This window comes from Aulostomus chinensis, chromosome 6 (genome assembly GCF_037954235.1).
Source record: "Aulostomus chinensis isolate RoL2024-O1b breed Wild chromosome 6, RoL_Achi_v1.0, whole genome shotgun sequence".
NCBI lineage: Eukaryota > Metazoa > Chordata > Actinopteri > Syngnathiformes > Aulostomidae > Aulostomus > Aulostomus chinensis.
Window position 1 is genome coordinate 755,188 of NC_141325.1, and position 25,780 is coordinate 780,967.

A 25,780-nucleotide genomic window follows, 5' to 3' on the forward strand; every position below is an offset into this window, starting at 1 on the left:
TCCCGCTGACGAATTGGGACGCTGCCGCCATTCATCTGTACCCACTGAAGCAGGAAACCTCAAGAACTGCTCGCCCCGTCCTCGTCACTTGTGTCTGCACTGGACTAAGGGGAGGGGCATGTATGTGTAATGACATCACATCACAAATTTATGGCTTTGATGTTTTGTGACATCATGCAACGTGTGCCCCGCCCCTCAAACAACCAGTTAACATGGTGTTTTTTCATTTTGGAGGTAAACTCTCATCGATATTCTGAATGTGTCACAGCTCACTGATGTGTTCAGTCACTTATCAATTATTTATTGGTTATGGAACATTAATCACACACTCTCACAAACACTCACACACTCTCACACACGGATGGGCTGCCAAATCTGCACTGTTGCCTCCCAGGTCTAAGTCCTGGTCCTCTCGTGTCCTGGTCCTCCCTTGTTCTGGTCCTCCCGTGTCCTGGTCCTCCCGTGTCCTGGTTGTTCCGCGTCATCTGCAGAGTTGTCATGTTCTCCCCCACTGTCAAACACATGTATGTTCTCTTCCTCCTGGAGTCAGTGATCAAGAACCCCAGCAGGAGATCTGGAGTTGGTGCCTGAGTGTCTCGCTGCAGGACCCCAGTGAAGCTCCTCATGAATCAGACCAGGAGGACAAGTCCAGAATCTGACACCACTTCTGTCATCGTTGCGTGTCCTTGTGGTGCCACAGGGGGGCACTATAATGCCATTTAAGGTTCTTCTCCAAAATTTTTCTCTTCAAGCTTGAAGTTCTACAAGATTTTTGAACATCTCTCTTCCGAGGTTCTTTTGCCAATCCAGGGCTTGACAGGAAGCAGCTGGAAGGATGGATGGTGGTCAGTCCCCCCCCCCCCCCCCGCCCCCACCTCCTCCTCTTCCTTGAACACTTTGTCATAATTGTGTTCGACTATGTTGAGAGGGAAGGAGGTGTGTTTGGATTTTGGCCATCTCACCTCCACTTAGTCTTGTAGCTGGACTGCTGGTTCAGATCCTGCTGACAGGGTTTTCCTGGAGTTTGACCTTGTTAATCTACCAGGTTTACTCGTGGTTCCAAAAAGGAGCTGTGGGGTTGATACTGTCAAAGCTTTCAAAGGACAGATCTGATTCAGGTCTGGGAGTGGGATTCCAGTAATTGAGGAAGTTGGGCGTGGCTTGTGGTAGCATGTCCGAAAGGTGTATCTCTTTATGGGGCCTAAAGTCCCCGATGGCACCGGTGCAGGGAAACTGGGGGGGGCTGGTCTCAGTCTGTGTCTTGGATGGGCACCACCTCTGCTGCAGCTGGACTGGTTTCTCCGTCCCCCTGACACTCTCAGGTCGCGGTGTCTTCCTGACTTCCTCCAGTTCCGGATAGATGATTTCAAACGCTTCACGAATCTCTGATTCAGTTTTACCGCCTGGAGTTTAACACAAGAGTTGACAACGACGTTATTTATGAATGAGTTTGGTCAAAACAACTTCCTTTAGTAATAATTATGATGAAACATTGTGACTTAAGGCAACTACTTGCCAATTCTAACACATCTTACTACAAAGTACTAAATAACCACAAGAAACACTTACAGGACCCTTGGAACCTTCTCAAGTACCACAAGATCCCTGGAGTTGTCGCAGATTTACCAAAAGGAACACCCAGGAAACTGCCTTGGATGTGTTCCTTCAGGTGGTTCTAGAGGGCATCATATAAGGAACTCTATAATCCACTTAAAAACTTATGGAACCTCTGAAAGCAGAGCTAGACCATCTAATGGAACCTAAAAGAACACAAAGAACAACCCACGGAACTCAAGAACCCAGACAACCTCTGAAATGGCCTGAGTCTCCCAAACACTCTTATCAGTGAAGAACCATATAAATGACACCCAGAACCTCCAAATGACCACAAAGTTCTACCAGGATCTTTGATGGACCCCAAAAACCTCCAAACCAAACTGCACTTCTGGGTGGATCTGCTCCTTGGTTCTGTGTTTCATCTCAAATTCAACAAGGTGGAATGCACAGAAAAACATTGCATACCAGAAAAGTGAAGCTTGCCGGAGGAATGGATGGTGGCGGTCAGGCCACGCCACACCGTGAAGAAGGCGCCAGGAAACCTCCTTTTTATCCCAGAACAAGAACGCGGAGTTTCACTGAGCGTGTTCTCGTCCTCATAAATGTGGAACCTGAATAGAACAAACCAAAGAAGATCACAACTAATAACCACAAAGAGGCCCTCATCCACCCAACATCAATCCATCCACCCTTCATCAATCCACCCATCATCAATCCACCCATCATCAATCCATCCATCCACCCATCATCTATCCATCCACCCATCATCAATCCATCCATCCACCCATCATCTATCCATCCACCCATCATCAATCCATCCATCCATCATCAATCCACCCATCATCAATCCATCCACCCATCATCAATCCATCCATCCGTCATCAATCCACCCATCATCAATCCATCCATCCACCCATCATCAATCCATCATCCACCCATCATCAATCCACCCATCATCAATCCATCCATCCATCATCAATCCACCCATCATCAAACCATCCATCCACCCATCATCTATCCATCCACCCATCATCAATCCATCCATCCATCATCAATCCACCCATCATCAATCCATCCATCCATCATCAATCCATCCACCCTTCATCCACCCATCATAAATACATCCACCCATCATCCATCCATCATCATCCACCCATCATTAATCCATCCACCCATCATCCATCCATCATTAATCCATCCACCCATCATCCACCCATTATCAATCCATCCACCCATCATCCACCCATCATCAATCCATCCACCCATCATCAATCCATCCACCCTTCATCCACCCATCATCAATCCATCTACCCATCATCCATCCATCATCATCCATCATCCACCCATCATTAATCCATCCATCCATCATCAATCCACCCATCATCAATCCATCCATCCATCATCAATCCACCCATCATCAATCATCCATCCATCCATCATCAATCCATCCATCCATCATCAATCCACCCATCATCAATCCATCCATCCATCCATCATCTATCCATCCATCCATCATCAATCCACCCATCATCAATCAATCCATCCATCCATCCATCATCAATCCATCCACCCATCATCAATCCATCCACCCTTCATCCACCCATCATCAATACATCCACCTATCATCCATCCATCATCCACCCATCATCAATCCATCCACCCATTATCAATCCATCATTAATCCATCCACCCATCATCATTCCATCCACCCATCATCAATCCATCCACCCATCATCAATCCATCCACCCTTCATCCACCCATCATCAATCCATCCATCCATCCATCCATCAATCCATCCATCCATCATCAATCCACCCATCATCAATCCATCCATCCATCATCAATCCATCCATCCATCATCAATCCATCCACCCATCATCAATCCATCCACCCTTCATCCACCCATCATCAATCCATCCATCCATCATTAATCCATCCACCCATCATCCATCCATCATTAATCCATCCACCCATCATCCACCCATTATCAATCCAGCCATCCATCATCAATCCATCCACCCATCATCAATCCATCCACCCTTCATCCACCCATCATCAATCCATCCATCCATCATCAATCCATCCACCCATCCGTCATCCACCCATCACCAATCATCCATCCATCATCAATCCATCCACCCTTCATCCACCCATCATCAATCCATCCATCCATCATCCATCCGTCATCCACCCATCATCAATCCATCCACCCATCCGTCATCCACCCATCACCCATCCATCCACCCATTATCAATCTATCCATCCATCATCAATCCATCCATCAATCATCCATCCATCATCAATCCATCCATCCACCCATCATCATCCATCATCCATCATCAATCCATCCACCCATCATCCACCCATTATCAATCCATCCATCCATCATCAATCCATCATCAATCCATCCACCCATTATCAATCCATCCATCCATCATCAATCCATCCATCAATCCATCCACCCATTATCAATCCATCCATCCATCATCAATCCATCCATCAATCATCCATCCATCATCAATCCATCCATCCATCATCAATCCATCCACCCATCATCAATCCATCCACCCATCATCAATCCATCCATCAATCATCCATCCATCATCAATCCATCCACCCATCATCAATCTATCCACCCATCATCAATCCATCCATCCATCATCTATCCATCCATCCATCATCAATCCACCCATCATCAATCCATCCATCCATCCATCCATCCACCCATCATCTATCCATCCACCCATCCATCATCCACCCATCACCCATCCATCCACCCATTATCAATCCATCCATCCATCATCAATCCATCCATCAATCATCCATCCATCATCAATCCATCCATCCATCATCAATCCATCCACCCATCATCAATCCATCCACCCATCATCTATCCATCCACCCATCATCAATCCATCCATCCATCATCAATCCATCCTTTCTTACCTGCATCTATCTGGGTTGTTCTTCACCAGTTTTTCCAGGTCCAGGGGGAAGACGGAGCAACTGGCCACAATGTTGTGGATCCTGAAGTCCAGCAGGCGGACGGGGAAGCCCGTCTTCTGCAGTATGCGAGTGAACCTCCTGGTTGCCGTCAGCGACTGCTCCACACTGCAAGACAAACACAGCAGATTGGAACGCAGCTTCCTGCGGCTGGAGCGCGACGGTGAGAGACGCACCTCTTGGCTCCTACGCAGATGATGCTCCCCTTCTCGAAGATCAGCGCTGTGGTTCGAGGTTTGCGGATCCTCATTTTCAGTGAATTGTGCCGCTGAACAGAAGCACTTTTCTGTTACAGGTCAAAGGTCACATCTGACTGTGTTTGAGTTTGTGGTTTCTATTCCTAGGTTCTTTACCTTTGGTTGGAATTCCACATTTGGTGCTGTCAAGGCAATGAAGTGCAAGTCCAGCGAACAGCCCACCTTCACTGTACTCACAACATTCCTGCGTGCACACACAAATACACACACACACACACACACACACACATCATTGTTTCTATGGCACATGAGGGCAGTGACTGGAGGGAGGAGGTCATTGACGGAAGGCTCCAGACTCACTGTACGTGCAGCTCTGCCAGCGGGGGGGGCTTGAGCGCCCTGTAGAGCGTCTCGGGCCGGGACGACCCACCTGGATGAACAGACCCACCAACATCAGAACAGCAGTTCTCAACTCTGCATCAACCCTGGTACACAAACCAGTAAGAGGGTGCTTCAGAACCAGGTCCTCCACTAGTCAGAGCATCAGGTGGACCTGTTGTCATAGCAACACTGGATAACAGGTCATCATGGAAGTCTGATCCGAACTACACTTGGAAGAGGTTTAAAGCTGATTTCAGACACCACTCGGAACGACCACGGTCTGACCAGTCACCGCTTTTGGGGAGGAGTTACTTTTTTTTTTTTAAACACTCCCACCACCCGCAGCCATCACGGCGGTCGTGGGACCAGAACTGGTGGGTCTGGAGTCTGTACCTGCAAACGTTTCTTCATGTTGTGCTTGAAAATATGGATGACATCTTTTCTCCTTGAGGAGCTCCCCAAGGACTCACCTGGATATGAGGTCAGGATATCATCATTCTGATCAGACGCCATGGCACAGTTTTGACAGATGACTGCTGATGACTGGTCGAAATGTGTTAAATGATGAAGCTGAGCCGAGTTGATGGATATACACGCCGCCCGTGTGGCGTTCTTTTAATGTGTCACTCTGACACCAGCATCTTAAGTCCTGGTGATCTCTTCTGAGACTCAGGTGATGTCATCAAACATCAAAGCTCTCCAATCAGAATCTGGACTGTCCTCTGTCACACACCTGCGATGTGACCCAACTTGATCACGCCATCATATCAAAACTGACGTCACTCATTGTTGTCTTTTTTAATTTTTTTGTTTAATTTACTTAACAGTTTCATTTCATTCATGTTCAATAAAAACATACATAATAAACATGAAGGTGTCAAAGGGAGCAGAAGAAGAAAAAGTGAGCTTTGCATCCACTTCCTGTTTACTTTTCCACCTGAGCTCTCATCCCATCAACGGCCCATCACAGGAAATTAAACAGCAGATAAGCAGCATGTGAGCACACACACACACACACACACACACACACACACACACACACAGTTAGGGTTCCTCGCTGTGTGGTTCTGTTCAATGTTCTTCCTGATTGGTGGCGTTCTCTTCATTTCTACCAGGCAGTGATCAGAGCGTCTTCAGGAGGTCTTTATTGTCAGAGAGACGCAGCACAAGGAGACAAAGAGCTTCAAGGAACGTGGAGCACCTCAATCATTCACAGAGAGCAAAGACTTGACTACAACGAGCCGGGCTTCCAAAAAAAATCATAATTTTAGGTTAAAAAACTCCCATATCCTGTCAGTCTTGGCTGATCACTCGTGTCGACAACATCAGCAGGGCTCTGCTTCACGGTGACGGCTGTGAGCTCAGTTCAGCCGGTGATGATGAGGATGTGTGTGTGGGTCACTCCTCCGTCTCCTCTTCTTCGCTGTAGTCACTAAGAGGAAATTCCCGACTCTCCATCTGTGTGTTGTAGGTCTTCCGGTGCATCACACACTCCTGATCGATGATCGCCTGCAACCAGAAGAGACCAAGAGCTCAACATCTGCGATGCTTCTCCTCTCTTTTGTCAAATTATTATTAAAGAATTGATACACAACGATGTGATTCAGAGCCACAACAGAATCATTTGTGTTTATCTGACCTTCAAATATTCTCCAGGAACATCGAGCGCACCCTCACAACATTGTTTTAAGGATCAGGCCAAAGTGACAGAGGCAGCAGAGCCTGATGCCGCGTGCTTCCGTTCAGATGAAACTGACACTCCGCTTGCATCCGGTTTGAATCAGAAGCTGGAGGCAGTCGTGCCCGTCTGCAGCTGTCCTGGCCTGGATCGCTTGTGCTAGCAGCTCTGAAGCTCAGGAGCTAAGCAACATGGCTGGCAGAGGTGTGGCGGTGAACCGCGCCTCTCTGTCGTCTGTCTAATTGTTGTTTTATTAACCTGAAACGTTTCCTCTGCAGCTTTGAAGCCAGCAGCCTCTGAACTGTGATCAGTCTAATTACTGTGTAATGATCCACTCTAACACGCTGGCTCCAACATCACACACGCTTCCTGCGGAGTTGTCATGACCTGCCGCCACGCTGCCGCGAGCACTGAAGGCCTGGCATCTGAGCTGAGGGTTGTTTTAGACATTTGGAGACGGCTGTTGCTCAGCACTGTCGCCACCACAGCACGGTGATGGAGATCAGCCATCGGTTCCACGACAGAACTGAACGTTTTCCCTTACATTTTCCTTTTTTATGACTGAAATTCCCACAAAAATTTGGGTCATGAAGGTCCGAAGAGTTTTGTGAGTTTTGTACGTTCAGATGGGAGGAATCAGAAAAGGCTTGATTTGCATCACCATGAAAGAAAGCTGGACGCAGGAAGTTCATCGCCAGCAGAAACACTTTATCGCACTGGCAAAACAGCTGTACTGAAGGTATGGCATCGGTCACATGACACACGTCAACCAAACAGGAATAACCCGTAGACGTGTGTCAAGAAAGAAGCGTCGATGAACCAGTGGGTTCATGTCTGCGGGTCATGAAGCGGCCAGCATGAACTCCAACTTAGCGTTAAAATCCAGCTTTCCTCCTCCATTGATTTTCCAAGGTGACAGTGAACTCCTAGGATGGCTAAACAGACTGTTGGCTCTGAGGGTCTCGCCGATGGAGGTGGTCTCAGCGCCCGCGCTGGACTGTCAGCTGACGGGGAGCAGCCATCACATCGAGGGTATAGAGACGCTGCAGCCGCAGCACTTGAGACGACCACGATGACCGTTTACCACCAAAAGTAATGACACTGACGGTCCAGTCAAACATGGGAAGATGGCTTTATTGTGAGTTGAAGGACTCAGAAAACTATTCAGTATTTTTTCCAAAACTTTCATGATCTGTTGATCCGATGAGTAAAATATGATGATTCTACCATTTCTTTACAGTTTGCTAATCACTCTCCGTGGGGCGCAGCTGGTCGATGCGGTGAAGGCGGTGCCTAACAAAAGAAGGGACACAAATTCAGTTTCCAAAAAGGGTTTACACGTCAAGATGAATTCATCCTCAACCAGCAAAGACGCTGCAACACAGAAGAAGGTGGGTCCAACAAAAATGTAGTATGTTTATGTACATATAAATGTAAATAAATATGGGTGTGTATCTATGTATGTTTGTATGCCTGTGTACTCACATATATGTATTTGTATGCACGTTTACGTATTTCTTTATTGATATGCAACACAACAAATCAACCACCACCCAATGTAAGGGTTGTGCTTCCCAAATGAACACCATTGCTCCAGCAGGCTTCAAGTTCCTGTGATGGGAACGCACCAGTGTGGAGCAGCTCCATTGTTCCCCCTGCATTTTCTAATTTATCATTTACAAAAACTTTTTGTTTCAAACAACTCTTTGAAAGATTTTGAAAATATTTTTTTCTTTTTTGGATGATTAGCAAATTGGTTAAGCATCCATCCATCCATTCTCTAGCCTGCTTATCCATTAAGGGTCATGGGGGGTGGAGCCTATCCCAGCTGACCTTGGGTGAGAGGCGGGGTTCACCCTGGACGGGTCACCAGTCCATCTCAGGGCCATCAGGAGCAGTCAGGGGTTCAGTATCTTGCTCAAGGACACTTGGACATGGTCACTGGGGGAAGTGGGGATGGAACCAGCGACCCTTTGGTTGCTACACGGCCGCTCTACCTCTGAGCCACGCCGCCCTTCAGCTTGCTAAGCACTGTAAATATATTAGCTTCTTTCATCAAATTATATAGTCTTGATTATGAGATAATTAGTAACTGATAAGATGGTGTCTGCTCATCCTAACCTTCTGCACAAGACAGGACGTTTCTGGGATGAAGGCCATTAATATCAGGATTCATATCAGGATTCATATCAGGATTCATATCAGGATTCATGCAGACATTAATCTGACTGATGATGTCATGAGCTTCATCTGCTGAAGGGCAACATTTAGCTCGTATTTGAATCTGTTAACTTCAGCAAAGATTGATGCTGACTGCGCTTGTGTAGTAGCCCAGTGTCTCACATACAATTTTAATGAAGTCCATCTCCTCAGCATGAGATTAGCAGCACTACAGATGAATTCATGTGATGATGTCACACAGCTGGGAGATGATGTAACCGCCCTCCAGGGTAGCACGTCTGAGACAGAAGAGAAACGTTAGCAACATTTTACAAAACCACCAGAGTAACAACATCAGGAAACTCGCTGTCACAAACATCAAGTCGATGAAATCAAATGTGTCACCGACACTACCAGGCTCATCAAACACAGACAGAAGCCCCAGTGGGCATGCGACCATGCAGGAGGTACTTGTGGTTATAGTACTCTTTAGTCTGGGTTTAGTCTGAGTTAAAGTACTAGCTATAAAACTGATGAAGTTCAGAGTTGTTCTCCAAACCTTTGAGTATAACCTAGGTGTTAACAGCCTGGTAACTGTAATGACCAGGAGGATTTTTACCTGGTAACCTGATTACTGCTAATCAATGACGGCAAAGACAATAACGAGGGAAAATAACGTTAGCTAGAAGTTGACCTGGTTGGTTAGTCGAGAGGTGTGTTTCTACCTGAGATTTACAACAATACGGCAACACAGAGTCCGACTACACCAAGGTAGTGTAACTGTAGCCTGACTAGCGTTACACATTAACTTTGTTCAATGTTACGCTTTATTATCAACCAACTTACCTCTGATGCAGGAAGGAACGTTAGCTGTGAGTCCACTGACTCCGAACACACACCGGCTGCTGCTGCTTCGGAGTCAAGGAACGCGGAGGGGAGGAAGGATTCACGTGAACGCCAGTGCGCATGTTCCAGTCTTCTGCGTGGCCCACAGGGCATGTGCACCTCACATTTCCTGTATTTAGGCCAAAGAGCAACCTCCTCCCTGTGATGCTCGTCTCTGTTTTTGTTGTATTTGAGGTCTTTGGATGTGCGATGTCTCATGTGGGAGTGAAAGGTCTAAAATACTGATTCTAGCGCCACCTGCTTGTGGCCAAGCATCCAGCTCGTCTACAAACACCAGTGAGTTCCTGGGTAACAGAAAGCTCTTTGCATGTCTGAGGCTGCGTTGAACTTCCTTTCATGGTCACTTTAACACGTGAACTGGTCATTAGACTTTGAATCAGCAGGTCATATTTACCAACTTCTCCTCCCGGACAGCAGGGTTACGTAACAGGAAACAAAGCGGGGCATACAGGATGTTGATTACCCCAATAAACACCATGAGACAGGGGAAACCCACCACCTGCACCAGGGCGCCCCCTGTGGACGGGCCTGAAACAACAGACAGAGATGTGACTGTCACTACTTTCACCGTCTCCTAAATAACTGACATTGCAGTTCACTTCCTGTTCCCACCTGTGAATTTAACTTCTTAGGAGCCACAATTGTTAGTTACAGTTGAGGACAAAATTATTAGCCCCCTTTTAAATTTTAGGTTTCTTCAAGATTTTCCCTCGTATTTTTTTAACAGGAGCATTTCTGAACATCCCATTTTTCATTAGAAGGCACAAAATATTTATATTTGCACACAAAAACATAAACATTTAAGAAAAAGCTTAAATGACCATGGACATTTTTATCATTACTATTAACCCCCTTTAAGAAATCACCATTTATTAAGTCGTCTCTCAAGCCACTTGTGTGCAGTGACGTGCTTCCACTCCACAGGTGAAGTGCTTCAAGGTGATCTGGTGAAACAGCTGATCCACTCAACAGTTTGGTTAAAGCCTGGTATGAAAGCCTCAGTAGGGGCCATTGAGCTGTCTGCTGAGAAAGCACCATGCCGAAAACGAAGGGAATCAGTTTGGACCCGAGAAAAAGAATTATTGATGCACACAAATTAGGAGAAGGATATGCAAAGCTGTCCTAGCGAGTCCAAGTGTCAAGAACTGGAGTGAGAGGTAGAATCCAGAGATTCAAAGACAGCCATGCAGGGCAGAACAAGCCTGGCAGAGGTAGAAAGCAAAAGATTTCAGACACTGGAAAGAAAACTGGTGAGAGACGTGTCTATAGACCCCAGAACAACTGGTGAACGGCTGGGCCACATCAGAACTCAGTCTCTAAGAAGACCGTCAGTAGAGCTCTGCACAGGAGTGCACCACGAGGTTGCAGACCAAGAAAAACTCCACTTTGGAGGAAAAGAAACCTTCAAGCCAGACTTAAGTTTGCTCAGGACAACCCAGAGAAAGACTCTTCATACTGGAAGCGTCTCATGGTCTGAGACTAAACTGGAGCTCTTTGGCCATAGAGACACTGCTTCTGTTTGGAGAAAGAAGGGAGAGGCGTCTCACCCAGAGAACACCGTCCCCACAGTGCAACCTGGTGGTGGGAGTATCGTGCTGTGGGGAGGCTTCAGTGCATCTGGAGCTGGAGATCTTGTCAAGGTGGAAGGAATCGTGAATAAAGAAAAATATGTGGAGATTCTGAAAGAGAACCTGAATCAGTCCGCACTAAAACTGGGTCGTGGCTTCATCCTCCAACATGACAACGACCCAAAACATCCGTCCCTCCTGGTGGAGAACCGTCTCCAGAAGACCAAGGTGAGTGTCATTGAATGGCCTGCACAAAGCCCTGACTTCAATCTAATTGAAAATATGTGGGGTGACCTGAAGAAGAATGTCCATGCCAGAAGACCCTCAAATCTGGAGGAACTTGAGAGGTTTGCCAAAGAAGAATGGGCCAGGATTCCTCTAAAAAAGTGTCAGAGACTTGTTGGAAACTTCTACAAACGACGGCAGGCCGTTGTCCAGCGAAGAGAGACACAACTGACCAGGAGAATGTGGAGGGCTCATGATTCTGACCTTGGCACTTCTGTGTTGGGAATATTTTCATTTCTGTGTGCAAAATAAAATTGAAGCTTCACAAATAAAACTAGGGTGTCTAAAAAAGCTTAGACATTTTTTACTCTGGTTAAAAGTATTTGAAAAATACATTGACATTTTTGTAGGGGGCTAATAATTCTGTCCTCAACTGTATGTCACCATGACGATGAAGGTAGCCGTAACTTTAACCCAACCAGACACATCAGTGTTTGATAACCCTAACCAGCAGTGTCACGTCACTGTTAGAGATGCCCCGCCCTTGATGGTGGGACAAATGCCACACTTGGTAATGTTCATGTCAAACAAGGTGGTATCATGGTGTGTGTGTGTGTGTGTGTGTGTGTATGCTACCGATGGCGAAGCCCATACACAACGCCACATCAGCAATGGCGTAGATGCTGCCATAGACGGAGGCGTGGCGGATGTCAACCAGGTAGCCCATGATGGCCATCATGGAGGAGTCGACCATACCTGGAGGATAACAGCAGTCCATCAGTCATGGTTGAGAAACAGCCACCAAATGACCTCTGACCTCTGACTCACCAATGGCAAAACCCAGACCTCCATTTGGTCCAATCAGGCCATAGATGCTGGTGGCAAAGGGAACCTGACACACACACACACACATACACTGATGTGTAGAAACCGTGCCTGCAGTTGGGGGGGGGGGGGGTTCCATGGTTGCTATGGTGATATGTTACTTACACACAGCAGACTGATGCCGACAATAAACATCCCCAACATGGAGCACAGCCACCTGCAGACAGAAACAACTGTCAAGCCGGTGACGGCGGCGTGTCCTCACAGGGACAGAAACTCATCTACTGGTTACAAAGGTGTGATTGGGTTGCTTTCATCGAGTTTGTGTGCGTGAACGCCAACAACACTGTTGTGATTCTACCTGGAAACACAAAAACTGAGTCTGAGTGTGTCAAAGCTGCTGATGTCTGATCAGAGGGTGAGACGGACCAATAGGGAGCCAGAATATGAGACACATCACACACTGACCGTCCCATCTTATTGGCCAGGAGACCAAACAGGTTGGTTCCAATCAGGTAGGAGACACTGGCAGGGAGGAAAGCCATACCTGTAACACAACACACCTGCTAGTGACCACAGCGACCATCAGCAGCATGCATCACTCACCAGGATGTCTGAACACACAACTGACAACGTCTTCTGATGACAAAGAGGAAGTGGAAAGTACCAAGTTGCCATTTTGGGGAGCACATGGTCTGCATCATCCAGATCGGCAGAGTCGGCTCCAGGATGGCGACGCCCATGTTAGCAAAACACAGAGAACCTGTGAACAGATGATGACAAGGCTGTGATGACTCAGGTGTACGCAGAGTATGACATCACACGCACATCGGCCATATTTCAAGTGCATGTCTTACCTGCACTAATGAGGATGTACGGGTCTCTTAACAGCGTCAGTAGCGGCGTTCCCTCCACGCTCTGAAACACACAAGTGTCTTGTTGCAGTTAGCTGCTGTAGATAGTTAGCTTGATTAGCTGTGACGTTAGCATTAGCAGCCCTATTACGTGACTCCACCCTGTGGTACAAGGAGCCCTGGACCTCATGTTGGGAACCCCAGTTTAAAAGCATCAGATCGATGTGAGTGTGAGCGTGGACTCACCCCAGGAGAGATCTTAGAAGGCTGCAGGATACACAACTGTAACACTGCAACACACACACAAACTCATCAACTCAACAGCACATAACACACCAGGTCACAGGTTCAAGTCCCTGGCCATGTGTGTAAGCATGCACGGCGCCCCCTGTTGGATCAGCTGGTCTGTGAGAGATTTACCTCCATCAAATACAGCCAGGAAGGCCAGGATCAGAAAGGGGGCGCTCTTCCCCACAAAGTCATACATCACACTGCCAAAGGGTGCCCCGACTGAAACCCACACCACATGAAATACACACACACACACACACACACACACACACACACATACACAATGATTAGATCTGACATCATGAGATACTCAATAATATTTGTGTGTGTGACAGAGAATGTGTGTGTGTGAGAGCAAGAGAGAGAATGTGTGTGTGTGTGAGAGAGAGAGAGAGAGAGAGAGACAGAGAGAGAGAGAGAGAGAGACTCACTCAGGACACCCATTGCAAGTCCTCCCAGAGCAACACCCATGGCAATTCCTCTCTCTTCATCATCTGTGTACACGCTGGCCAACATACCCAAACCTACACACACACACACACACACACAGTCACACTGAATTCATTGAACCTCTGATAAAAAATAAAAAGATTTTCCAAAAAATCATCAAAAGTGAAGTGCTTGCCATTGTGATGCTGTCAAAGGTCGAAGGGTTAAAAACCCGATGGACGCATTTGTGTCAGGTTTTGTATTAAAGTGAGCAGGTTACAATCTGCTCTTCACTGCACAAGTGTGGTGTTTCCATCTGAACAGAGACATCTGAAGGGACATGCCCACTTCAGGGAAAGTCTCTCATTGTCCATCGTCTCCAGACACAGACCAGAAGACAGAGCCCCTCCTCTAGGAAGCAGAGACCCAGGCTAGTTAGCTTAGCACAACGACTGGTAGGGGGTGGGAAGTGTTAGCTTAGCACAATGACTGGTAGTGGGTGGGAAGTGTTAGCTTAGCACAACGACTGGTAGTGGGTGGGAAGTGTTAGCTTAGCACAATGACTGGTAGTGGGTGGGAAGTGTTAGCATAGCAGAATGACTGATGACTGGTAGTGGCGGGAAGTGTTAGCATAGCACAATGACTGGTAGTGGGTGGGAAGCGTTAGCTTAGCACAGTGACTGGTAGTGGGTGGGAACTGTTAGCTTAGCACAATGACTGGTAGTGGGTGGGAAGTGTTAGCTTAGCACAATGACTGGTAGTGGGTGGGAAGCGTTAGCTTAGCACAATGACTGGTAGTGGGTGGGAAGTGTTAATGTAGCACAATGACTGGTAGTGGGTGGGAAGTGTTAGCATAGCACAATGACTGGTAGTGGGTGGGAAGTGTTAGCGTAGCTCCCTCTCTGCCTGCATTAATATCAGGAGGGTTGTGTGTAACCTTGGTGATGAACACCAGTTTAACATGAGGAGACGTTGTAGTGGTAGAATCAGACACGTAGCCGGAACTACTTTCCTGACTGGGCGCAGTGATTTGACGCAGCACCTCCAAAACTCCACTGGAACTTGGGTCAACAGAACCAAACGTTTGTTTGGGGATTCCGTTTTTTTAAAACTTATCATTGCAAAAGACCTGACAAATCATCAGTTGATACTTTGTCCAAATCATCATCATGATGTTGTTATTTCAGCATCATTTTGATTGGTTTATAACCCTGAAATCCCAGTCAAATCAAGTGGGATCCATCAGCCAGACACACTTCTGTTCTCAAAGTCTGGAAACACCTGTTGTGGAACACAGAGAACAAGAAACATGTTGACCTGCCACAGAGGAGAAGGATGAGCCGATCCCCTGCAGCGAGCGAGCGAGGAAGAGTAAAGCATAGGTTCCTGAGAAGGCAAACACTGACACACACACACACACACACACACACACACATTTAATAAGACTTCCTGACACAACACGCTACTGTGACTGTGTGTGTGTCAGTGTGAGACAACTTACTGATGGTGGACACAAACATGATGATGAAACCGGCGAACATGGGAATGTGATAGCCAATCCTACACACACACACACACACACACACACACACACACACACACACACACACACACACACACACATTTGTAGGTCAAACAGGAACTTGGTCCTCTGACTGGTGTGTTCACTTTCTACCTGTTAGTCAGGGGACCCACAAAGGGGTTGACCAGCAGCTGGACCAGAGCTTTGGACGCAAACAACAAGCCAACGCGAACGCTTTCCTGCTCCAGGAAAACGCTGTCCTGGAGACAAGAGGACTCCTGCAGGAGGGAGGAGGGGAGACAAACAGAATCAGTGGATCAGTGAGAGATCGGCTGATTAAGGACCAGTAAACACCAGTAAAATTCATCCTACTGTGGCATTTGACTGGTTGAGTGGCAGGTCACTGGTCAGACTGGTCTGGTCTGGGGGTGTGCTGTCAGGGGTTGTGGGGGTTCCTCTCAGTCCCAGGCTGACGTAATCAAACAGGGACACCAGAGAAGAGGGGGTAGGGGGAGACAACTGGGGGCTCTGCTCTGGTCGTGTAGGCAGGTTGAGGGCACTGGGGCTGGGCAGAGGGCGGTGGGAGGGCCAGGCTGTCGCGGGCTCCGCTCTGGGATGTTCCATGGCGTAGAGGAACGTTGGAATGATCGGCACTGAGGAAGGAGGGGAGACAATTCACTTCATTAAGTTGTTGATGAGATTGAATCTTATTCAGATTCAGTAAGAATTTTATGACAACAACCTCTACACCACAGCTACACACACACACACACACACACACAAGGGTCTCCATCAGTCCCTGCTGCCTCCATCCTAGTAAAGCGGGTGGAGAACCTCCCTCCTAGTAGAGCGGGTGTAGAACCTCCCTCCTAGTAGAGCAGGTGTTGAACCTCCCTCCTGGTAGAGCAGTTGTAGAACCTCCCTCCTAGTAGAGCAGGTGTAGAACCTCCTTCCTAGTAGAGTGGGTGTAGAACCTCCCTCCTAGAAGAGCAGGTGTAGAACCTCCCTCCTAGTAGAGCTGGTGTAGAACCTCCCTCCTAGTTGAGCAGGTGTAGAACCTCCCTCCTAGTAGAGCAGGTGTAGAACCTCCCTCCTAGTAGAGCGGTTGTAGAACCTCCCTCCTAGTAGAGCAGGTGTAGAACCTCCCTCCTAGTAGAGCAGTTGTAGAACCTCCCTCCTAGTAGAGCAGGTGTAGAACCTCCCTCCTAGTAGAGCTGGTGTAGAACCTCCCTCCTAGTAGAGCGGTTGTAGAACCTCCCTCCTAGTAGAGCAGGTGTAGAACCTCCTTCCTAGTAGAGCGGTTGTAGAACCTCCCTCCTAGTAGAGCAGGTGTAGAACCTCCCTCCTAGTAGAGCAGTTGTAGAACCTCCCTCCTAGTAGAGCAGGTGTAGAACCTCCCTCCTAGTTGAGCAGGTGTAGAACCTCCCTCCTAGTAGAGCAGGTGTAGAACCTCCTTCCTAGTAGAGCAGGAGTAGAACCTCCCTCCTAGTAGAGCGGGTGGAGAACCTCCCTCCTGGTAGAGCAGTTGTAGAACCTCCCTCCAGGTAGAGCAGGTGTAGAACCTCCCTCCTAGTAGAGCAGGAGCAGAACCTCCCTCCTAGTAGAGCAGGTGTAGAACCTCCCTCCTTGTTGAGCGGGTGTAGAACCTCCCTCCTAGTAGAGCAGGAGTAGAACCTCCCTCCTTCTATGAACAAGCACATCTGAGACAGCAGAGATGAGAACCTTCCTTTACCAGCAGGAACGTGGAGCAGATCCAGGATCAGCGGGGACGGACGTCTGCTTTGACCTGCTGGAGGGAGAGAGAGCGAACAACGACGGAACTCTCAATGAAGAAAAAAACAGCAGCTGCCCCCAAAACCTGCACTTGGATGAGCAGGGTGACTTCGTAGGAGTTGGAACATTGGGAGGAAGGAGGAAACAGCATCAACATGTCAAGATCAAAGAGCAGAGAAGATGATGTAAGAAGAGACAGGAAGAGACAAGTCTGAGCAGAGATTGCGGTCCCAAAAGAGCGAGGTCAGAGGTGTGTGTGTTTGTGTGCGTGTGACCTCGACATGAAGCTTTGAGTCTGACTGCAGACGACAGGTTTGACCTCCAGGTCTGCAGCTGCGTCACAGACCTGGTTGCTTCCGGGTGGGGGTTGCTGCTCCGATGCTTTCCTACAGGTCCTGGCATGGGTTGGGCCTGTGGCTGTTTCCTGGGGGAGGGGTGGCCTGGGGGTCCCCGTGTCCTGGGGGTTTCTGGGTGCCCTGGTGGCCTGGTCCTGGCCTGCCTGCTATCCTGGACTGGGGGTGTGATGCCCTGGCCCCCCCACATCAGCTACAGCCAGCTACGCACAGCATCCAAGACAAACCGTAGCACACACACATACACAAAAACATACACACGCGTATACACACAAACACGCTTGCGGCGCACAACTGACCCATAATCACACACTCAGACATTTATCGAAAAATTATATTAAACCAAATGGTAACCCTGCACTGGAAATTCTGCAACCAATGTTTTTTCCTCTTTTTGTCTCTCTCTCTCTGTTGTTGTTGTTACTTTTTCTTTGTTTGTTTGTTTGGTTGTTTTTTGTTTCTTTCTGCTATTGCTGTTGTTGTTTTGTCCGCCCCCTTGTCCTCCCTGTCCTGTCCCTGTTCTCTCTGTCTATCCACTCCTGAGCCTCAGTCCGGTAGCTTCATCAATGAACCAACACCATTCCTAATAAAATTCTGCATAAATGTCAATAAGAGGAGTTTATCAGGTTCCTCCTTTACAGAGTAAAACTGCTTCAGTACAACGAGGCACCAGGAACATGGATGCTGCTGAACAGGACAGGTTAAAAAATAATAATAAAAAAACCAGACCTGTTTCTGTCCTCTGAGTGAGTGCTGTCCTCACGAACCTTCTGCTGAGCACTCTGACCTCTTCTGAGTCAGCGGCGCTGCGCCCCCTTCCCTCAGTTGAAGTGTTTTATTGCTGAATATCATTTGCCACTATGGATGATAGTCATTGCTGTGTTGGCTGTGGGGCTCCTCTGCAGGCTGGTGATGGCCATGACCTCTGCCCAATGTGTCTCGGTCAGGATCATCTGATTGAGGCGATGTCCGACAGTCAATGCATGAATTGCAGCGACATGCCACATGCGCTGAGGGCTGCTAGATTGGCCCAGGTGGTAGGTGGGCCCTCAAGTCAGCTACCTCCGGCTTGCTCCACGCATTCAAAATGCAGGGTTGAGTCTGCTGCTGCTGCACCCTCCAGGAAAAGGGCGAAATCACGACGTAGGCTTTCTTCGGAGGTAAGTCGACTGTCTGCGGAGTTGGCTGAGATGAGGTCCCTTCTGCAAGCTGGTCGCTCTGATGCCCCTCTGGAGGCCCCAAGGGAATCCACCCCACCAGTGCCTGTGTTGGATCCAGAAGATGACATTATCTCTCTGGCAGCTTCGGCCTCTCACTTCCCGGACGAAGATGGGGACAGGGCCTCTCAAGCCTCCGACCCTGGCTCCTTGTCCTCGGCTCAGAGCTCTTTGAGTGAGGCAGGTGATAGCTCCATGCAGGCCATTCTGTGTACGGCCTTGGAGCACCTGCGGCTGGACAAACCACAGCAGGCTGAAGTAGTATCTGAGAGCGCCTTCTTCAGGTGCAGGCAGGCCCCCACCGCTTTTGCTGTTCCCCCCTCACAGGAATATCTGAGGGAGTTACAAGCTTGTTGGAGGGTTACTGGGGCTCTTTCACGTCTCTCAGCTGACGGTCGAACCCTGGCGGCCATGCATGGTGCTGCAGGAGCTGGCCTAGACTGCATGCCTGCTTTTGAGCCAGCCGTCGCATCCCTCATCATGTCTCCAGACGAGGCGCTGCGCGTGGCTGTCAGCTGCCCTCGACCTCAATGTAGGATCACGGACGACCTTCTCACAAGGGCTTACAACGCTGGAGCACGTGCTGGCCGCATTGGCAACTCCTTGGCCCACCTTATGTTTGTGCTCTCCACTTCCCTGCAGGAAGTGGGGGCTGAGGCCTCCATCATTGGCTTCAACAATGCGTCTCTGCAGGCTTTCGCTCTCATGTCCAGGGAACTCAGGCGGATGATGTCCTTTCTTGTCCAGACTTGCCGCCAAGTATAGCTCGCACAGTCCCCCCTGACGGAGGCGTATAGGAGGACCCTCCGCAGCGTTCCTGTGGAGCCAGGGGAGATATTCGGCTCTGCCACACTGGAGGCACTGGAGCGAGCTGTTTAAGCCTGGGAGACCAGTCAGCAGTTTTCAGGTCTCAGTAGGAGCATGCCTCCCCCCGGCAGGTCTGGGGCCCCCTTGGCTGCCAGGCGGGCCTGTCCATCAGCGCAGTCTCATGCTACTGGCAGTTATGGTCCTCAGCGTTCCATGCTGAGGCAGATGAGGGATTTTCGGGGTGCTGCTCACATGCCCACCAGGCCATTTCGGGACCCGGACCCTCAAGCCCCGGACCCTAACCACCGCCGAACCCCACCCGTCGCGCCTCCAGGGCCCCTCGGGGTCAGGGGGCTAGGGACTGAGGCTCCGGGGCCAGCCGTCGGATACTTCTCCCACCAGCAGCTCAATCACTGGGCTACTCACGCTTTGGACCCTTGGGTGCTTTCCACCTTGTCCCAGGGGTACAGGCTTCAGTTTCGACGCCGGCCCCCATCTCCAGCCGAGTCAAAATGACCATCATCAGGGACCCGGCAAAAGCCTCAGCACTAGACCAGGGGTTAGCCATCCTCCTGGCCAGGGGCTTGATCGAGCCCGTGGACCCTCGGTTGCACCCCAGGGGTTTTTATTCAAGGTACTTCCTTGTCACGAAGAAAACTGGTGGATTTCACCCCATTTTAGACCTGCGGGGTCTCAACCAATGTATGAAGGTCTTACCATTTCACATGGTAACCACTACGGAGGTCCTACAAACCGTTGCCCATGGGGAATGGCTAACATCCATAGACCTGAAGGACGCCTACTTCCATGTCCCCATCGCACATCACCACAGGTGGTTTCTGTGCTTTGCCTACCGAGGTCGCCACTGGCAGTTCAGGGTGCTTCCATTCGGGCTCTCCCTCTAGCTGAGAGTGTTCACCAGGTGTGTTGCGGCAGCCCTCACGCCTTTGCAGGCTCAGGGCATGTAAATATTGCCATACCTGGACAACTGGTACTCAGGTGGCCCAGGACACAGTCCACCTGCTCTCTCATGTCGCCCAGTTAGGTCTCAAGGTAAACATAGAGGGAAGCTGCCTGGAGCCCTCTCAGACCATAACCTTCATTGGTGTGGCACTGGACTCATGAGCTTTGAGGGCCTGCCCCTCCCCTCATCGTGTCGACGATATCCTACAGCTTCTCACCATCTTCGCAGGTTACTGCCCTACGTCACCTTTCTACGTCTCTTGGAAAAGCTCATGTCGGTCTCGGCTGTTGTTCCCTTGGGCTTGCTGTCGCTGCGCCCTTTGCAGAGGTGGCTGAACAGCTTCCACCTCAATGCCAAGCGGCACAGACACCTGAAGCTCAGGGTGTCACGGCACTGTCTTCTCTCCCTGGCTCAGTGGTGGGACAGGGCTTATCTGTCCAGGGGCATCCCTGTGGGCTCCATCCCATCCCTGAGAGAGGTTGTCACCACAGATGCCTGCCCCATGGGTTGGGGTGCAGTGTGGCAGAACAGGACAGCGTAGGGAAGGTGGTCTGTGCGAGACCGCCCAGAACACATCAACGTGCTGGAGCTGCGAGCAGTGCATTTGGCCCTCAGGAACTTCCTGACACACCTAAAAGGAAAGCATGTACTTGTGCAGTCAGACAACACCTCGGCCGTCTACCATATCAACCATCAGGGAGGCACCAAGTCTGCATGGCTGCTGCAGGTGTCCCAGGGTCTCCAGACATGGGCGGCCCCCCATCTGAGCAGCCTGCGGGCAATGTATGTACCAGGAGAGCAGAATCAGCTGGCAGACCTCCTCTCCCGCCAGAAACCACCACCAGGGGAGTGGCGTCTCCACCCAGAGGTGGTGCAAACAATCTGGGACATCTTCGGCAGGGCAGGAGTCGATCTTTTTGCCTCTGAAGACTCTACACACTGTCCCCTCTGGTTCTCTCTCACAGAGTCGACCAGCCCTCTGGGTCTGGATGCACTGGCGCACCCTTGGCCAGAGGGTCTGCTGTATGCTTTTCCACCTCCCCCTCTGATTCGGTCAGTACTTCACAGGGTACTTCAAGAGGGTCACAGGATACTGCTTACGAATGTAACTATGGTTCTATGAATCCTGAGTGACCGCCAGAGCGTTCTGTCACTCAGAATCCCCCTGTAGGAACAGAAACCCTGATGACACCGGAAGACATTGCCTCTCCTGGGTCATCTGGGACGTCAGGGGACGTTGTTGGTATTCATACTCGGATTGCGCATGCGCGAAGGGAACACTCGGTGCTTTAAGCACCGCCCTCTGGCGGTCATTCGGGATTCATAGAACTGTAGTTACATTCGTAACTCTCGATAGTTGTGCTACAGTAAACTGATGGGGCTTCTGCCTGGCTAGTGGACACAGGCCAGTGGTTCGTGGATGGTGTGATGTCATCACGGAGGAGGAGCTGCTTCCTACACCTGATGGATGCATCCTTCTCCAGAGGGACCTGAGGCTTCAACATCTGCTTCTTTTTGTGCTCTTCTTTATGTAAACGTGAACCTGTTGTGAGTGTGTTTGTGAGTGTGTGAGTGTTTGTGTGAGTGAGTGTGTGTGTGAGTGTGTGTGTTTGTGAGTGAATGTTTGTGAGTGAGTGTTTGTGTGAGTGTGTGTGTGAGTGTGTGTGTGTTTGTGTGTATGTGTTTGAGTGTATGTGTTTGTGTGAGTGTTTGTGTGAGTGAGTGTTTGTGTGAGTGTGTGTGTGAGTGTGTGTGTGTGTGTGTTTGTGTGTATGTGTTTGAGTGTATGTGTTTGTGTGTGTAATTGTGAGTGTTTGTGTGTGCATGTGTGTGTTTGTGCGTGTTTGAGTGTGTGTGTTTGTGTGTGTGTGTGTGAGTGCGTGAGTGTGTGTGTATGTGAGTGAGAGTTTGTGTGTATGTGTGTGTATGTGTGACTGTGTGTTTGTGTGACTGTGTGTGAGTGTGTAAGTGTGAGTGTTTGTGCGTGTGTGTGTTTGAGTGTGTGTTTGTGTGTGTGTTTACTCACCGACCACAGTGAGCAGCATGTTGTCCAGCAGCAAAGCAACACAAACCACCACCAGGACGAGTCTTGGAGAACCTCGACTCTCACTGAGCCACAACATGTCTGCGTGCGCACGCACACACACACACACACACACACACACACACACACACACACACACACACACACAGTTTAAGTAGTCCATTTTTCTTTAACAGGTTTGAGTTGAAGTCCTCTGACAATGACACCTCGCTAACTTTTGTTTGTGTTTGTGACAGCAACAGATGTAAAGCGACACATCGCCACCTTGTGTTCTGGAGGTTATAAAAGGTCAACAAGCGATTGATTCTTGTTGCATGGTGGGATGATGCAGTCGTCCTGGTTAATGTTGTATTCAAGCTGTAAAAGTAGCAACAACAGCAACTGAGTTCACACACTGACTAAAAGACTGAGACCTTACGAGGAGATGAATTGGGTGATAATGTGCCAACAAAGAAACAGGAGGACATACACGAGCATCGATGCTGTCATATTAAAATATCGCTGGAGTGGGACAACAACCATCTGTTTGTGTTTGGCTTCACGAGAAGCTCCTTCATATCACATCTGATCTTTAATAAATGCCATGACAGCTTCTTCTTATCAGTCACAGCAGAGAGCCAGAGCCTCGTAGTCGGTATGCTGACGAACAAGAGCCACTACTAAGCGAGGCTAACCACACCCACGCACGTCATCTGGTCACTGGCAGGTAAAGTTTGAGTGTGTTAGAGAAAAACCTGCACGTTACTTGATTAGTAAAAGGTTAACGCTCACATCATGTCATACAGCACATTCTCTCTGTCCCACAGTGCATCACTTCAGACTGCACAGTACTCTAGTAATGCAAGAGAGTAGTACACAAAAGGATGAAGTTACGTAAGAGGCTAATATTGTGTTTTGTGCCCTAAGTGAGATCATGGCGCCAGATTCCTCAGGTGGGATACGTCTACAGTTGTGCAAAGCTGCACTGTATTAAAAAAAATCAAGATTCACTGCTATGGCAAGTAGAAGCAGACGGTGGCGCTGTCACGCCACTGGAGTCACGAAGAGAGAGGAGGCAAATGCAGCTGAACTGACTGACTTGTCTTCTGAAGCATCGGGGAGACGTTCAAATACAACCTTTCTGTTCTGTTCAAGCCTTGTAACTGAAACTGATTTGTACATCTGATAATGATCTGGTGTAGCACACTCACACACTCACACACACACACACTCACACACACACACACTCACACACACACTCACACACTCACACTCACTCACACACACACACACTCACACTCACTCACACACTCACTCACTCACACACACACACACTCACACTCACACACTCACACACACACTCACTCACACACTCACTCACTCACACACACACACACTCACACTCACACACTCACTCACACACTCACTCACTCACACACACACACACACTCACACACACTCACACACTCACTCACACACACACACTCACACTCACTCACACACTCACTCACACACACACACACACACACACCTGCTCTGACTCTCTTATCTTGTAACATCTCAGTTTCTCTCTGCTGTTGGAGGTCAAATGGATCTGAAATGTAATTTTCTCTCTGAATGGTCGTTCTGTTGAACCCAGCCTTCAGAACAGGAACCCGTCAGGACAGCTTCATCGTTTGTACCTTCGTCAGCATCTCGTGACATCACATCGATCCCCAAAACAGGAAAGAAATCTCAAATTAAACGAACACATGCAGCTGCTGACGGACTCCCACGATCCCTTCGCTGTGACATCACGATGGAAGACGATCAACAGAACAGAATTCAACTGCTTCAACATGTAGTGAGAAACTAAACACATTCAATTAATAATAAGAATAATTACTGCATCCAGTAAAACATAAGAAAGCAGTAGAATCAAACGATATCAGCTAACAAGTGACGACAATCTTAATGAAACAACAAACAAACAGAAGCTAAACTGAGACTTCTGAGATGTTAAAGAAGAAAACATTAATAAATGAAGGAAATGAGAATTGGGCGGGACGGCGCGGCAAACATCAACTTCCTGAAGCTTCCAACGAGTAAAAGCCTCTCAGAGACGAAGGAACAGAAGAAAACTCACTTCCTGCAGACACTCGACGGTTCCGATTCTACCAGATGGTCCGAGGTGGACGAGCAAGAGACGTTGTGGTTTGTTCAGCTGCAAACGGAGCAGATCTGACCTGATGAGAACACACACACACACACACACACACACACACACACACACTGACTACACAAATGACACACCCCCTAACTCGTGTGTGTCAGTAATTGTGAGCATCTGCTGTCCTTTTATTGAAGCCTGGAACAACCTACAGGCTGGAGACCTTATCTCTCTGTCTCTCTCACACTCACACACAAACACGCACATACAGGCACACACAAACACAGACACATGCACACAAACGCACACACACAGACCCACACAGTCACACACTTGTATATCTTTGTGAGGACCTTCACTGTCATGGTGGCGTACCGAGCTACGAGCTCTAGCGTTAACATCACTGGTGCGCGTCACCGACCATCTCCTCAACCTGACCTCGACCCTGAACTCAGCCTTGACCTTCCCACAGACTTCTGAACTTGTGAGGACCACTAAACTGTCCTCACAAGACAAAAGGACATGTCTTCAGAGTGCCAGTAATTTATCAAGGACACACACACACACACACACACACACAGAGGTGTGTTTACTAGGTGGTTTACGTTTGTTTGTTGTTTCATACACAGAATTCACCCCCCCCCCCCCATAAAACACCTGTCAGATTCTCCTGCCGCTGACATCCTGAGGGGGCGGGGCTTGTCAGATACAGTTCTGGGGGGCAAGCATCACTCGTGACCTTCAGGTTTGCTCGAGATCTTCTTCTGTGGCTTGGCTCTGCTATCACCACTTGTGCCTCTGCTCGGGTACCACAGGATTTATTGTTAAGTACCAAATAACAGTACCAGTGAGTCCTGGCACCAGAATTGGTTCAAACGTGACCTCAACACCTGTCCC

At 48.9% G+C, this 25,780-nt stretch overlaps 2 protein-coding genes across 3 annotated transcripts; both read right to left on the reverse strand.

Annotated features, from left to right (window-relative positions):
• Positions 1-872: 872 nt before the first annotated feature.
• On the reverse strand, positions 873-5,652 carry LOC147259588 (uncharacterized). The gene is made up of 6 exons (XM_086205199.1): positions 5,610-5,652; positions 5,119-5,188; positions 4,915-4,985; positions 4,505-4,829; positions 2,023-2,168; positions 873-1,403 (listed from the first exon to the last, which is right to left on the reverse strand). The coding sequence occupies exons 1-6, from the start codon at positions 5,650-5,652 to the stop codon at positions 1,048-1,050; spliced, it is 1,011 nt and encodes a 336-aa protein (XP_086061325.1). The 3' UTR covers positions 873-1,047.
• slc18a1 (solute carrier family 18 member A1) lies at positions 4,973-24,940 on the reverse strand. 2 transcript variants are annotated; one of them, XM_086205644.1, is made up of 19 exons: positions 24,860-24,940; positions 22,738-22,836; positions 15,970-16,250; positions 15,751-15,875; positions 15,577-15,635; positions 15,393-15,476; positions 14,078-14,170; positions 13,776-13,865; positions 13,602-13,645; positions 13,359-13,419; positions 13,169-13,264; positions 12,970-13,048; positions 12,667-12,718; positions 12,505-12,568; positions 12,313-12,432; positions 10,278-10,411; positions 5,610-6,648; positions 5,119-5,243; positions 4,973-5,002 (listed from the first exon to the last, which is right to left on the reverse strand). In XM_086205644.1, exons 2-17 carry the CDS (start codon positions 22,832-22,834, stop codon positions 6,538-6,540), a joined length of 1,590 nt encoding a protein of 529 aa, XP_086061770.1. In that variant the 5' UTR covers positions 22,835-22,836; positions 24,860-24,940; the 3' UTR covers positions 4,973-5,002; positions 5,119-5,243; positions 5,610-6,537. The 2 variants fall into 2 exon arrangements, 1 of the variants encoding a protein (XP_086061770.1); XR_015116329.1 differs by lacking the exons at positions 4,973-5,002; positions 5,119-5,243; positions 10,278-10,411; ... (13 more) ...; positions 22,738-22,836; positions 24,860-24,940 and adding exons at positions 6,779-8,110; positions 8,651-8,848; positions 8,939-9,276; positions 9,824-10,245 and having other exon boundaries at positions 6,530-6,648.
• Between the last annotated feature and the right edge of the window lie 840 nt (positions 24,941-25,780).